The 13624-nt window shown below is 42.3% G+C and overlaps 1 protein-coding gene across 2 annotated transcripts; it reads left to right on the top strand.

Annotated features, from left to right (window-relative positions):
* Window positions 1-2320: 2320 nt before the first annotated feature.
* On the top strand, window positions 2321-12969 carry Fam177b (family with sequence similarity 177 member B). Of its 2 annotated transcripts, none has more exons than XM_041635463.1 (5): window positions 2321-2444; window positions 8173-8379; window positions 8835-8901; window positions 11542-11639; window positions 12293-12969. In XM_041635463.1, the coding sequence occupies exons 2-5, from the start codon at window positions 8254-8256 to the stop codon at window positions 12434-12436; spliced, it is 435 nt and encodes a 144-aa protein (XP_041491397.1). In that variant the 5' UTR covers window positions 2321-2444; window positions 8173-8253; the 3' UTR covers window positions 12437-12969. The 2 variants fall into 2 exon arrangements, with proteins under 2 accessions (XP_041491397.1, XP_041491396.1); XM_041635462.1 differs by having other exon boundaries at window positions 2346-2444; window positions 8058-8379.
* The last annotated feature ends 655 nt before the right edge of the window (window positions 12970-13624 follow it).

Below are 13624 nucleotides of genomic sequence, written 5' to 3'. Positions count from 1 at the left end.
GAGCATGGTGTGGGTGAGAAAAAGACAAAGAATTAGAGGTGGAAAGTGGCCTTGAAGGATGGCGGTGGGGGGGGGGGGGCTTGGATAAGGTGTTTTGAGTGATAGACCTGAAACAAAAAGGTACAAAATCCAAAAGAAGTGAGAACAACCAGCTGAAGGTGGCTGTGGGGAGAGTGTCTATCAAGGCTAGGGTCAGGTTCTGAGGGAGAATAGACCCTGTGTGCTTCCTAAGAATGCCATTGCTGTTCACCACAACTGGAGGAGGTAAAGGTAGGCCAACAAGACATTGTCCTGCAAGTCCAGCTTCTGAACTGATCAGTAATGGTGTTGCTTACAGGAGTGGAGGTGAGGGTCACCTGCAAAGCCTCAGCTCGGCGTGACTGACACCTCAAGGGCTACATTGCTATAGTCCTGTCAGTCACCTTTCACCACCTGTGTAACCTAGCATCTTCCATGATGTGTCTGATGGCCCTCCTCGCCCCCTTCCACAAGGCCAATCATATGAGGGTCACATGCAGGTGATCACACTTGGGGAATGACCAGGGTATTGCTGTCTTGAAACCATACCAACAAGAATTTCACAACAATAGCATAAGAGGTAACACCACAACCTCAGAAGCCACTGGGCCTTGACTTGGGTGACCCACTGGAGTGGTTTAAATAGGAGTGACAGGATCAAACAGTTGAACAATTTTGGCTGCTATTTTTTTAAGTCTAGACTGTATAGGAAGCCTAAAGAGACCTTTATAATAATACAGACTAGGGTGGGACAATTGATGGCAGAAAATCTTAGGGTTCTGAAAATACACAAGATAATTGTATATTACTGACATTTAATATGAGGTTTGATTGAAGAATCAATAATGGCTAATGCTTTTAGCCTGAGAAGCCAGGATAAAATTGCCATGTATTGAGATAACAAGACTACCACGATGTGTGTGTGTGTGTGTGTGTGTGAGAGAGAGAGAGAGACAGAGACAGAGACAGAGAGACAGAGAGACAGGGAGAGACAGAGAAAGAGAGAGAGGTAGAGACAATGGTATGTGTGAAAGAGGCTGTGTGAGAGAGAGACAGATGTGTGTGTGCGCGCGTTTATCTAGTGATTCAGTCTAATCAGGAAATCTATTAGATATCCAAGGCAAGGAGGTGGATCTGTGAAATAAATATACCAGAGCAAAAGCCTGATGTGGAATATATAAACTCCGGAGTCAAATGTGTGTAGACAATAGTTAAGTCACAGAGTCAAAGAAGATCATCAAGAGGCATCTAATATTGAAAGGCTGGGCACAGGACACACTGCTGATTACAGTGTGTACCTGGAAGCATCCTTGATCACCTCGAGTCAGGTTTTTAAGAAACAAGGAAAGTTCTTCCGAAGAATCAAACAGGTTAAAAAGTTTGACACATGGAGCATTTGACCTAGGAATCGATGTAAAGAGAAAGGCTGTGAAGATGTTCAAAAATAAAGCCAAGCATTCCAAATTGCTCAGTATTGAGCTGTAGGACAGGCACTGTGATCAGCAAGGTGAATTCTGTACGGCATGTTTTCAAATGCCCATTAGGTGGCAGAAAACCCTTCTCTAAGCCAGTTGTGAGCTAGTCCTCCTCCACCCTCAGTCTCGCTAGGAGTCCTCTGAATCAAAGGTGCCGTGCGTGTCTACTGAATGCTGAACTCTGTTGTTACGAAGAACAGAGACTAGCATTTTCTCCAGAAGACACTTTGATAAAATCATAGTCAGCAGCTCTCAGCCTGTAATAGACAGAGTAGGCTCTATGTGGGGCTGGCTTTGCGTGGAAAGATGTGTTTGGGTGGTCTTGTGAGTAAATTGACTACAACCAGACTGTTAAGCCTTATTTAAACCTTTCATATTCAAGTATTTTACTTTTTGATGAGACTGAAGTGGACAGGGCTCAGAAGTAAAAGGTAAGGAACCTTCCTAGAAAATAATGCACAGAACATTCTAGAACTGGCCTGAAGTTTAAGCTTTCTGTCGTTCACCACCTCACTGATTCCCACAATTTTTGTTTGCATTTGTAAGTCATCTTTCTCCACTCTTTATATGACACGCTGATCCTCAAATTCACCTAGGCAGCTTTACAGAAATCAGGGTCCCGTGTATCCCAGGGACGGCAGTTTAAGTGGCCTGTAGGGCCTTTGTTTGGAACTTTTATCAAGACCCAGGTGGTTCTGACATAAAGTGGAGTTTGGGAGCACCAGGTTTGGTCAATGCTGACCATGTAAATACAGGAAACCTTCCCACAACTCAAACATGCCCTTCCTTATAAGACAAACACAAGATCATTTCCACGTCAGCACACACAGGGACTCGGCCTCAGTTGGATGTGATTAATTTACAATCTGCGAGGAGCTACTAGCACCAAATGTTGTTTTGCAGAGAACACTAAAGGCAACTCATTACAGCGAGGAATGAAAGACAGGTCATGTGAGTGGGTTTCTGAAATCTTTTTATTTTCCTTGGATTGTCATAGAATGGGTTTTGTTTCTCATGGCATGTTATGTTTACTTGTTCAATACTATCATGCTTCTTATATTGGTCTTAACAAATTTTAATGAAGACTTATTTATTTAATACTCACTGTCATTTGAAACCAACTAGTATCTTTATTTCCTGTCACTGTGGCTCTTGTGGAATACACTGGCACTAAGTCAGGGACAACAGGTGGACCCTCCAGGTCTCCTCAGTGATCCCCGAAGGCATAGTATCTTCTGCCTCAGAAGATGAATTTAACATGTCTGTCTCCTGGGAGTTCTAGAACTCTGATCATTCCAGTTCATAAACCGAGCATTGCACCAATGAGACTTGGTTACTTGTGTCACCAAAAAATAATAAAATCACAGGTAGTTTCATACATGAGTGCATATGTGTGCACACGTATCCAATCATGCCTGTGCTGCTCACAAAATAGTTTTGAAATTTGAGTTCTCAGCCTTTAAAAAGGATGCTAACAGTGACTGACATTTATTTCTACCCCTGATGTATTCCTAATACTTTCCTTTCCTTCATATTCTGTTCACAAGTTTCCCACTTGGTCTCCTCTTCCTTGTCTTCATTTGTTTTGCCATTTTTTTAGAGAGAGAGAGAGAGAGAGAGAGAGAGAGAGAGAGAGAGACTCACTGAGTAGTTCTGACTGACCTGGAACTCTCACTTTAAATTGCTCATTGTGAGTCAAAAAACCTATCCTATCTAACCTATCCCTAAACAATGCTTAGAAGCTATCAGCTCATATTTTTTAATGGTCTAATATTTAGTACTGTTTTATCTTCATATTGTCTCCACTGAAATTGTGTTAAGGGTCAATACTTACTGTGATTTGAATTTTCCTGTTTTTAGTAATTTCTGTTTCTTGCATATTACTCTTGCTCCTTTTTGACATACAGTCTTTCAATGAAGACAGAGAAAATTATCAGCCATGTTTTCACTTCACACTGAATTATTGTTTTGCTAGTTGCTGAATTCCTTTTGACAACAATGCAATGTCTGATAGGCCATTGTTTACATGAAGTTGGCCAGTACTATAATTGCTACACCTTTACGAGTAATCTTCTCTTTTTCGGTCAAATTAATTATTTTCTGTTGGTCTGTAGATATATTTCAGCAGCAATGACTAGCTAGCATACATGTTCTTTCTTAGGACTGCTAACGAGGAAACATTTTTCTGTAATTTTCATTATCTGTATTTGATTTTATGCCTATTCATCCCCTCAGGTATTCTGTTTCCAGTTTCGAAAGCTTATACCTTTCTTCCACCATGGACAACTGACAACCCATTTCCTCCCCACTCTTCCTGTTCAGTGCTTTCAAAACTTTTATTAGACAACTCTCACTCTCTTACCTACATTTTATAGCTCGCAACCCCAGTTTTGTGTTAAATGTACATATTTATTCCATACTCTTAGATTTCTCCACTACTGTAAATTTATACGCAAGCTTCCCCGTGTTGATTGTGTACCTGATTTCTAGAATTTCTGTCTAGTCCCTTTTCAAGTTGACCTGTTCTGTGGGTATTGTGTTTCCCTTTGGCTTTCTGAACACAGCAGACACAGAAAGACTCACTTTAGAGTTTGCACCTGCATACACCTCTAGAGTAGCAGAGGTTACAGAATGATTCTCTATATAGAGAGGAGGATTTATTAGAATGGTTTATAGGCTGCCGTCTAGCTAATCCCACATGGCTGGCGTGAATGAAGTCAAGAATCCAGCGGTTGTTTAGTCCATGAGGCTGGGTGTCTCAGCTGGTCTTCAGTGTAAGCCAGAATCCCGAAGAAGTTGACTCCAGTGCCAGTGAAGGAATGGGCTTGCTAGCAGGGCAAGAGCAAGTAGGCAAAGAGCAAAAGCTTCCTTCTTCCATGTCCTTATATAGGCTTCCAGGAGAAGGCGTGGCCCAGATTAGATCTGGTGTGTCTTCCTACCTCAAAAATTCAGATTAAGAATGGATCTTTCTACTTCAAATTAAGCAAAGAGCTCTCACAAGTGCCCTCCATTTTGGGTTTTTAGTTCCAGGTGTAGTCAAGTTGACAACCAAGAATACCCATCACACCACTTGTTTTTATTATTCTTAATTCTTGGATCAGGTCTGTCATAGATCTTGAATGCCACCCAAAGGTCTATTTGCTAAAATTGTGAGAGGTGCATGGTAGAGCCTTTCAGAAGCAGGGCCCAGTGGAAGGACGCTTGGCCACTGGAAGCACGCGTTAACCCTTTTTACTTCCTCTCGTTTTGCTTGCTGAACACCACGAAACAAGCAGCTTCTCCTTTTGGAACACGAAATCGAGCTAAGCCTTTTCTCCTTGTAAGCTGATTATCCCAAATCGTTTGTGGCAGCAGCAGAAAGCTGGCGAACACAGATGTGGGTGCCCTTCCACTTTGTTTCCACTTTGTTTGACGCTTTGTTTCTTCACGTGGTCTCTGAGTTTCTGCGAGGACATCTTCATCAGAGGTGGTGTTAGCGGAGATTCAGGATGCCCTGTCCTGATGACACATAATTCCGAGGCAGGTTTGTCTTTCCACTCGGCAGGGTTCTGAGGCTTAGACTGGTTTTTGATTCCTTGGCTTTGTCATAGTGCATCATCCACATAATGCCCCTGAACCGGCTGCCTAGCAGCATGTGCACTGGCCTGCATTCCAGTCGGTTTCCAGGAGAGTATTGCCACAATACGGTAAATTCCTCTGCTATTTCTGCAGAGCTTAGGAGAGTTTCTTTAGTCTATAAGTTAGAGATGTGATAGTATTTTATTATCTTGGTCTTTTGTGTGTAGCTCACTTTAGCTGCTCATTCTAACAGAGTCCATGACTTGGGCTCTCAATATTGCTAGTAGTATTCCAGCCTCAAGGCCTGCATCTGACTTGGAAACTCCCAGGAGCTGCTGCCTGGGCTCCAACTCATCATTTCCTCTGATTCTGATACCTCAGCCTGCCCTCCCTCCCTTCCTCCCTCCTTCCTTCTCTTCCTTCTTTCACATCTTCCTTCCTTCCTATTTTCCTTCCTTCCTTCCTTCCTTCCTTCCTTCCTTCCTTCCTTCCTTCCTGCCTCCCTGCCTTTCTGCCTTTCTATTTTCTTCTTCCACTTCCTTCTCCATCTCCTCTTTACACCCTTCTTAGAGCAGCTATGAGCTAAAGTTTTTGATTGTTAATTTTATCCAGGATTTCTGTCTGTGTGTTTGGAATAAAAAGGAGAATTATTCCAAAGCAACTAAGTCTGCCCTACTTGCTGATATAATTTTTAAAATATATTAAATGTTATTTTTTAAAAAATAAGTGTGCTTACAATATTGGTGCCTGCTATATACACTACTAAGCTAAAGATAGATACTTAATAATAGTTTTTATTAAACATTATTTTCTATCTAAGAATTGTTCTACCTTTTGTATGTCTTTATAATGTACTATATCATTCTGTATTATTATTTAATAGATGAGCATATTATGACAGGGGTTTATTAAGTAATAAAAAATTAAATATAGGTATGCTGGCAGCAAAGCTTTTCTGTTTTATTGAGATGTACTTTAAATATAACAAAATTAGAGGCAGCAAATGGTTCGGCAAGTAAGTGTTTGTGGCCAAACCTGACTACCTGAGCTCAAGCCCTGGAAGCTTCAACTGGAAGGAGCACCAACTACTTAAACCTCTGACTTCTACGCTCAATGCTATGGTATAACCCCCCATACACACACAAATAAATAAACGTTTAAGAAATGAAATAAATAAAGTTAATTAACTTCCATGTCAATTTGATTGCTATAAATGTGTGGAGTCAGGTGACCCCTATTATAGCATGACATTTATTGGGATGTTTCCATCTAAGCAGTTCCCTTTGGTCCCCTTGTTGCTTCTCTTTCTCTTCCCTAACCCTCATGCCTAGCAAACACTGAGCTGTTTTCACATCTGTATGATGCCTTCCCTAAACATAAATGGAATCATGCCGTGGAACAACTGACTTCTCTTGCTTGACATAATGCTCTTGAGAAGCCTTCATTGTATTGCAAGTATTAGTTGTTTATCACTCTGGATTATTGAGTAGCATTTCATTGACCAGATAAACCACCTTTGGCTTGTCCAGCTTATGATTTTTTATAGTTTGGGACTCTTACAAATCGAGGTGATATGAATATTCACATATGTATGTTAAAAAGAATTTTTTTCTTTTTTGGGGGGTAGTTATCAAAAGAAGGGATTAAAGGAGTATATGGTAAATGTATGTTTAATGTAAGAAATTGCCAAATGGTTCTCTAAAGTGACTCGAGAGACTTATTTTGGTTCACTGATTGAGAGGTTTCTGTTTGTGGTCACTTGGGTTTTTGGTGGCACTGCACAACATGGTGAGAACATGGCAGAGGAAGCCTGGTCATATGGTAGTCAAGAGGAAACAAAGAAAGAGGAAAGGGCTCCAGTCCCTTCAAGGGTGCACTCCGAATGACCTGATCACCACACTAGAGGCGGTGGGACCTGAGAGAATAGAACCAATAAATGTGGTGAACTAAAGTCTTATGCGGTAGCCAGCTTTATTCAGAGCATCAGACAGTTTATACTCTGAGGGTTAAGAAGGGACACATGAGTAAAGTGTACCTCCACAAGGACAAGACGCAGGTGGATGGTAAGGCACACATGGCGGGCAAGCCGCACATGGAGGGCAAGCCACACATGGCAAAAGCGTGTTCTTTTTCATGGAGGCATATCAACAAATAACAATATCCAGTTGTAATGAATAATCTGGAGTAAACCGACTCCTACCCACTACAGCTGGGAGGAGCATGAACATACATTCCCAGAACAATTCTGTGTTTAAAGAAACTGGAGGTCACACGTCTCTTGTCTTGTTTTCTTGGAGTTTTATCACAAGCACTCAGAATTCTCCTGGGACAAACTATTCTTGAACCATATTCCAACATGACCTCAGTTCCTCTGCCAGACTTCACCTCTTAAATGTCCTACCATTTTCTAGTAGCATTACGGGCCGGGGACTGCACCTGAAACACCTGGGCCTTTGGCGAGTGTTCCAGATTTAAACAACTCTTCGCTAGCAGTGTATGAGTGCTCCGGTTGCCTCACACGCATGCCCGATACGTGATATTGTTAGTCACATTTAAATCTTAGTCACTCTAGTGGGCACATGTTGACATCTTATTAGGCTTCAATATGCATGTCTTTAATGATCAATGGCATGACCATCCTTTCGTGTGTGTCTTTGCTATCTGTAATTCATCTTTGGTAGCCTGCTAAAATCTTTTGCTCATGTGAGAATTATGTCTTACCTATTGAATTATAGTAATGTTTTACATATTCTGAACGTGCTTCTTTACTGCAATAGGCTTTGCAAATATTTTCTCCTGTCTGTGCAATCTGTGCTCATGAATGCTCCCTGTGTCACCTCTCAGTGCAAACTGGAATGACTGAGAAACTTTGATGGTGGATGGTTTAACTCCCAGCAGTTATGGCTTTCATGGTGATTACAAGATCTGGCAGCCATGCTGAAACCTTTTGTCCAAACATCCAATAACCACATCTTTTCTAAATTAATCTCTTTAATTCTGATACAGACTGAACATTCCTCTCGGATGTGAGGAGTCAAGATTGCCTGATAGGATTGCCCCTGACCTCTGTCCTTACCTTCATTGAAAACAACTAGCTACATTTAAACCCTGCCCTGGGCAGTTTGTCCTGGGGCAATCTGTTTTCAAGTAACCGGGAGAACTCCTTGTGGAGGAAGACCACCTCCAACAGTCAGAATCAGAAATGAGTGGACCTCGTAAAAGCGCTACTCCCAAAAGGGTTATCCACTTTGCTGATGGAGACACCATGGAAGAATACAGCACAGAGGAAGAGGAAGAAAAAGAGGACCAGAACTCAGTATATGACTCTGTAAGCTCATCGTGTTAGTATTGATGGGAAGAGGGGAATAAATGAGTGACTAATCCAGATGAATTATATGGAAAATATGGCTTTACATTAAGCTTTTGGTCTTCTTGATAGCCTTTTAGATCACATATAGGCAACAGACAGCCATTGGTTTGCTAGTTTTCTCATTGGTAAGAGAGAAAATTAAACATTTATAGTACATTTTGAAATCTCTATGAAAGAATTGCCAATTGCTGTTCCTGATATCTTTAATTTTTATCATAGTAATTTATTTGTTGAGGTTGAGAGCACATATGTCATGGTATGCGTGTGGGGGCCAATGGACGACATGTAGCGGTCAGCTCCTTCCTTCCACCACACGGGGCCTGGGGACTGAACTCGGGTTGCCAGGCTTGGCAGCACAGGCCTTTGCCCACTTGTTATTAATTATCCTACTTTGATTTCTTTCTATTTTTCAGTCTAAACTTTCATGGAGATCATACTTCTGGTTTTGGGCAGGTCAAGTAGCAAGCAATTCAATTTCTAGTAAGTACTGCTAAGGTTTGTGTGTTGTGGGATTTTCTTCTGTATGCTGCAAATATGTTTTATTACCATTGGTTAATGAATAAAACTGTTACAGCCAGTGGCTTAGCAGACTAAAGCCAGGTGGGAAATCTGAAGTGATATAGAAAGAGAGTAGGCAGAGTCAAGGAAACATCATGAAACTGGCGTAAGAGAAGGACCCAGAACCTTTCTGGTAAGCCACAGCCTCGTGACAATACATAGATTAATAGAAATGGGTTAATTTAAGGTGTAAGAGTTATTTAATAAGAAGCCTGAGCTAGAAGGCCAAATGGTGTTGTAATTAATATAGTTTCTGTGTGCTTTTTTGGGTCCAGGTGGCCAGGAAATGAACTAACATCCTCCGCCAACATTTGGGTTTTGTCTTCCCTTTCCTTCGTTCCTTCTTTCCTTCCTTCCTTTTTTCATTCTTTCTTTCCTGTGTATTTACTGATTCTCCAAGACATATGAGACTTCCAGCTGTTCCATTCTCTCCCCAGGATTCAGAAATGATAATCTTGTAACTTCTAAACTCATGTGTTAACTGTCCTAAAGATGTGAAGATCCTTTTATCTGCCTTCTGCTTTTCTTTCTACCCATGGATTATGATTGGGATGGGATTGACTTTCCAATGTAATTTCAGTGTCACTGCCTTCCAACATTGTGGAAAACATGGATTCTTTGGAGGGTCATTCCATCTAACCATATCACTCCATTAGTATTAGTTTTACTGTGACTTGAAGACTTACTTACTGGTTGTTGCCATGGCATCCATGCCAACCAGGCTTTCCCACTCTCTTCAGGTCTTCTCTGTATATGAGTTTCCCGAGTCACCCTGTGCTTAGTCCCTGAGCTGTTCCCATCCTGGCAACTCTGAACACGAATAACAGCTCTAGGCAAGTGTATTGATCTGTGTTGTCCACTGAAGACTGTGTACTGATCTGTGTTGTCCACTGAAGACTGTGTATTGATCTGTGTTGTCCACTGAAGACTGTGTATTGATCTGTGTTACACACTGAAGACTGTGTACTGATCTGTGTTGTTCACTGAAGACTGTGTATTGATCTGTGTTGTCCACTGAAGACTGTGTATTGATCTGTGTTGTCCACTGAAGACTGTGTAATGATCTGTGTTGTCCACTGAAGACTGTGTATTGATCTGTGTTGTCCACTGAAGACTGTGTATTGATCTGTGTTACACACTGAAGACTGTGTACTGATCTGTGTTGTTCACTGAAGACTGTGTATTGATCTGTGTTGTCCACTGAAGACTGTGACTGATCTGTGTTGTTCACTGAAGACTGTGTATTGATCTGTGTTGTCCACTGAAGACTGTGTATTGATCTGTGTTACACACTGAAGACTGTGGACTGATCTGTGTTGTCCACTGAAGACTGTGTACTGATCTGTGCTGTCCACTGAAGACTGTGTATTGATCTGTGTTGTCCACTGAAGACTATGGACTGATCTGTGTTGTCCACTGAAGACTGTGGACTGATCTGTGTTGTCCACTGAAGACTGTGGACTGCTCTGTGTTGTCCGCTGAAGACTGAACCACATGAGAACATTGGCAATCACATCTTTTTCTTATCTTGACCCAAATTTTCTTCTTTGAAAGTCCCTGCCATCAGTCTAGTCATCACTCTCGGAGTTGTGCAAAATCAGCCCACGTTCTTCTTTCATGGATCAAAGATGCAAATAATTGAAGCCATTAGTCAATCCTTCCTGAGTTTATTCTTCATCTGGACACACTTCCCTGTTTTTGTTAAAAAAGAACATTGAACGACACAGTGCTAAGTTCTCCCAGCACAGTTATTCTGCTATAAACATGAGCTCTCTCTCGGCTCCTCCTGAAGACATACAGGATGTCCTATGTGCTTATTTATAGCGTATATAATCTTACTTTGTTTTACTTGCATTTGTTTCATTTTGAACACAATTGGCAAATGTAAAATGACTCATTTCCTTCTAATATGTCTGCTCGTGAATGTGATAGCAAGAAAAATTACTTTTTACTTTAGAATTCTGAGAAAGCCTAAACTGTGGCTCTTGCAAACTCATCTTTATTCGTCCATTAGAAAAGCATTACCGACTGCCTACTGCATGCCCTGCACCTAGCTGGACTCTGAGACACAAAGACAAATGATGATGTGTTCATGGGATTTAATTTTCAATGAATAGTGTAGACTAGTAAATGTGCCCAGAATTGCAATTCGTGCTCATAGGGACAACTCGGGGACTAGGGACAGGGAGAAGCAGGAAAACACACATAAAGAGAAGACTCTAAGAGAACCATGAAAGTCTGGTCCCCATTAGAAAAGGTTGCTCTGATCTGAAAGGAAGGAGCCAGCACAGCTTTAGGTTTCCTGGCCTATCCTAGGACTCGTAAAAGATACAGAACCTTACAGGATGAGAGAACGGAGGAAGAGCCTACAGTGGTTTTCATGCGGGGCTTTGGCTCACAACAATACATATTTCCTGGGCATGGTGATCCATGCCTGTGGTCCTGGCTATTCCAGAGGCCCAGTGTGGTAGGACAGGCCATTGCAAACAAGTTTAGGTTCTTGGGCTGACCCGAAGCTTCAATCATGGATTCAGTTTCTCCAAGGACTGTTCTTCCTTCCAGCTTGTGAATTCCTTGGTGAAAGATTTGCCGTCTTCTTTGGTCTTTCCGAACCCAAATATCAGTATGTGCTAAATGAGTATCGCAGAACACAAGATAAGGTAGGTAAAGTCATGCTGGGGGTGCCAGGGGCTCTGAGATGGGAAGGGCATTTCACTAGTCAGGTTTCTGCTGGCTCTGGCTGAACACAGGCAGAAGCAACTTAAGCAAGGATGATTCACAGGTTGACAGAATCACAGAAGCAGGGAAGACTTGGAGGCCAATGACTCCATAGCAGTGGCGGTGTGAGGCTGTTCTTTCCATCCAGGTGGATTAGGAGATAGAGAAGGAACAGGAAGCTGGCTGCTCCTCCAGCAACCCACTTCCTCTAGCTAGGCCTTTCATCCCCAATTTTCCACAATCTCCTGAAACAGCACTGCCAGCTGGAGGCCAAGGATTCAGATACATGAGCCTACAGGGAATATCTATGGCAATATGGAGAATGTATTCCTACCTGGTGATGAAGTCACACAACTGCACTGAGCTCCCATGGCCAGACTGGCTCACATTGCCAACGCTTCTTGTGCCGTAACACTCCTTAGTGTTTGCCTCATTCCCATGAAGTCACGATTTCAAAAGTTGAATAGCAAAATGTTTGGGTGTGAAGTTTGATATTGCTTAAAAGGCAAAGCTTCTTACATGAGTGTCTCTACAAGAGGGAGTTCAGAGCTCTGTGGCTATTCTGTGAAGCTTTCCCTCCTTTCTCTCCAACCAGGAAGTTGACAAGGACACTGAAGGGAATGGACCAGAGGCCCAAGATGCCAAGATTCCTAATGAAAAGTGTCACCTGGGAGCTGGTGGCCAAGAGTATGGGGCCATCTCTTCCAGAGGAGGCCTGCTGGCAAATTCCAGCTCGTGATGCACAACAGAAGCTACCCCTGCATTCCGATGCCTTGGCTGTTGGTTACCATGGTAGCAGCACAATGGCAGTACTTCTGAGCTTGCTCTGGTTCTAAGCTCATGAATGAAGTCTCAAGAACTCAAGAGCTGTATGTCACAAGGAAAGAGATGTTAGATACTTTCACAACATTCATTTTTAAATTGTCAACACCTACCCTGCTGTCATTCCAGTAATACAATCTTGTCAGCACTGACTGCACAACAGCAATGCCTTATGGGACTTTGGGCCTGGAGGTTTGGACTGCCATTTTTTATGGTGGTTCTAGGGTCCAGTAAAAAAACAAAACAAAAACAAAACAAAGCCAGAAATCTAAACTTAACCTATACATTCCCCTTATAACATATGTATTTCATTTCCTTCCATACAGCTGTCTGAATTAGTCTGGGCTTATTTTATCATTGGGAATTTAATCATTACATTACCTTTAATTAATTAATTAATTTTTTAAAAAAGAATCTTATCATTTTACATACCAGTCCCAATTCTCACTCCCTCTCTTCCTCCCTCTCCCTTCTCCCCCTCCCCACCCCCATTGACTCCTCAGAGAGGGTGAGGCTTCCTTCCATGGGGAGTCAACAAAGTCTAGCACATTGCTTTGAGGAAGGACCAAGGCCCTCCCCACTATATCAAGGCTGAGCAAGGTATCCCTCCAAAGAGAATGGACTCCAAAAACCCAGTTCAAGCACTAGGGATAAATCCTGGTCCCACTACCAGTGGTCCCACAGACTGCCCCAGTCCCACAGTTGTCACCCACATTCAGAGGGCCTAGCTTGGTCCTGTGCTGGTTCTCCTGCTGTCAGTCCAGAGTCAGTGAGCTCCCATTAGCTCAGGTAAGTCTTATCAAAGGGTATCCCCATCATGGTCTGTGGGAGCCCATGTGTGACTCAGTTTCCATCTGGAGTCCATTCTGTCCTATAAGTCATTTGAGTTCAAGCTTGCCTGCTCTGCTTTTTTCAATAACCTTGAGGACTCTGAGAGACTTCTGATGTAGCCCATGAGAAAAGAACATTCTATCTGTAGGAAGCATACTGCTGATGCCAAACCTCAGGAGTAAATATCAAGATAGAAAGTAAGGCTGCTTCTGAGCAGCAAGCGTATGTTGGAGAGGAGGCTGCTCACTCAAAGACAGGAATGGTCTTGTGATTG

This window comes from Microtus oregoni, unplaced genomic scaffold (genome assembly GCF_018167655.1).
Source record: "Microtus oregoni isolate MIOR12 unplaced genomic scaffold, Mior012 000047F_ref0000412, whole genome shotgun sequence".
Lineage (NCBI taxonomy): Eukaryota > Metazoa > Chordata > Mammalia > Rodentia > Cricetidae > Microtus > Microtus oregoni.
Note: the sequence above shows the minus strand (reverse complement) of the source record. Positions and strands in the feature narration are given on the sequence as shown.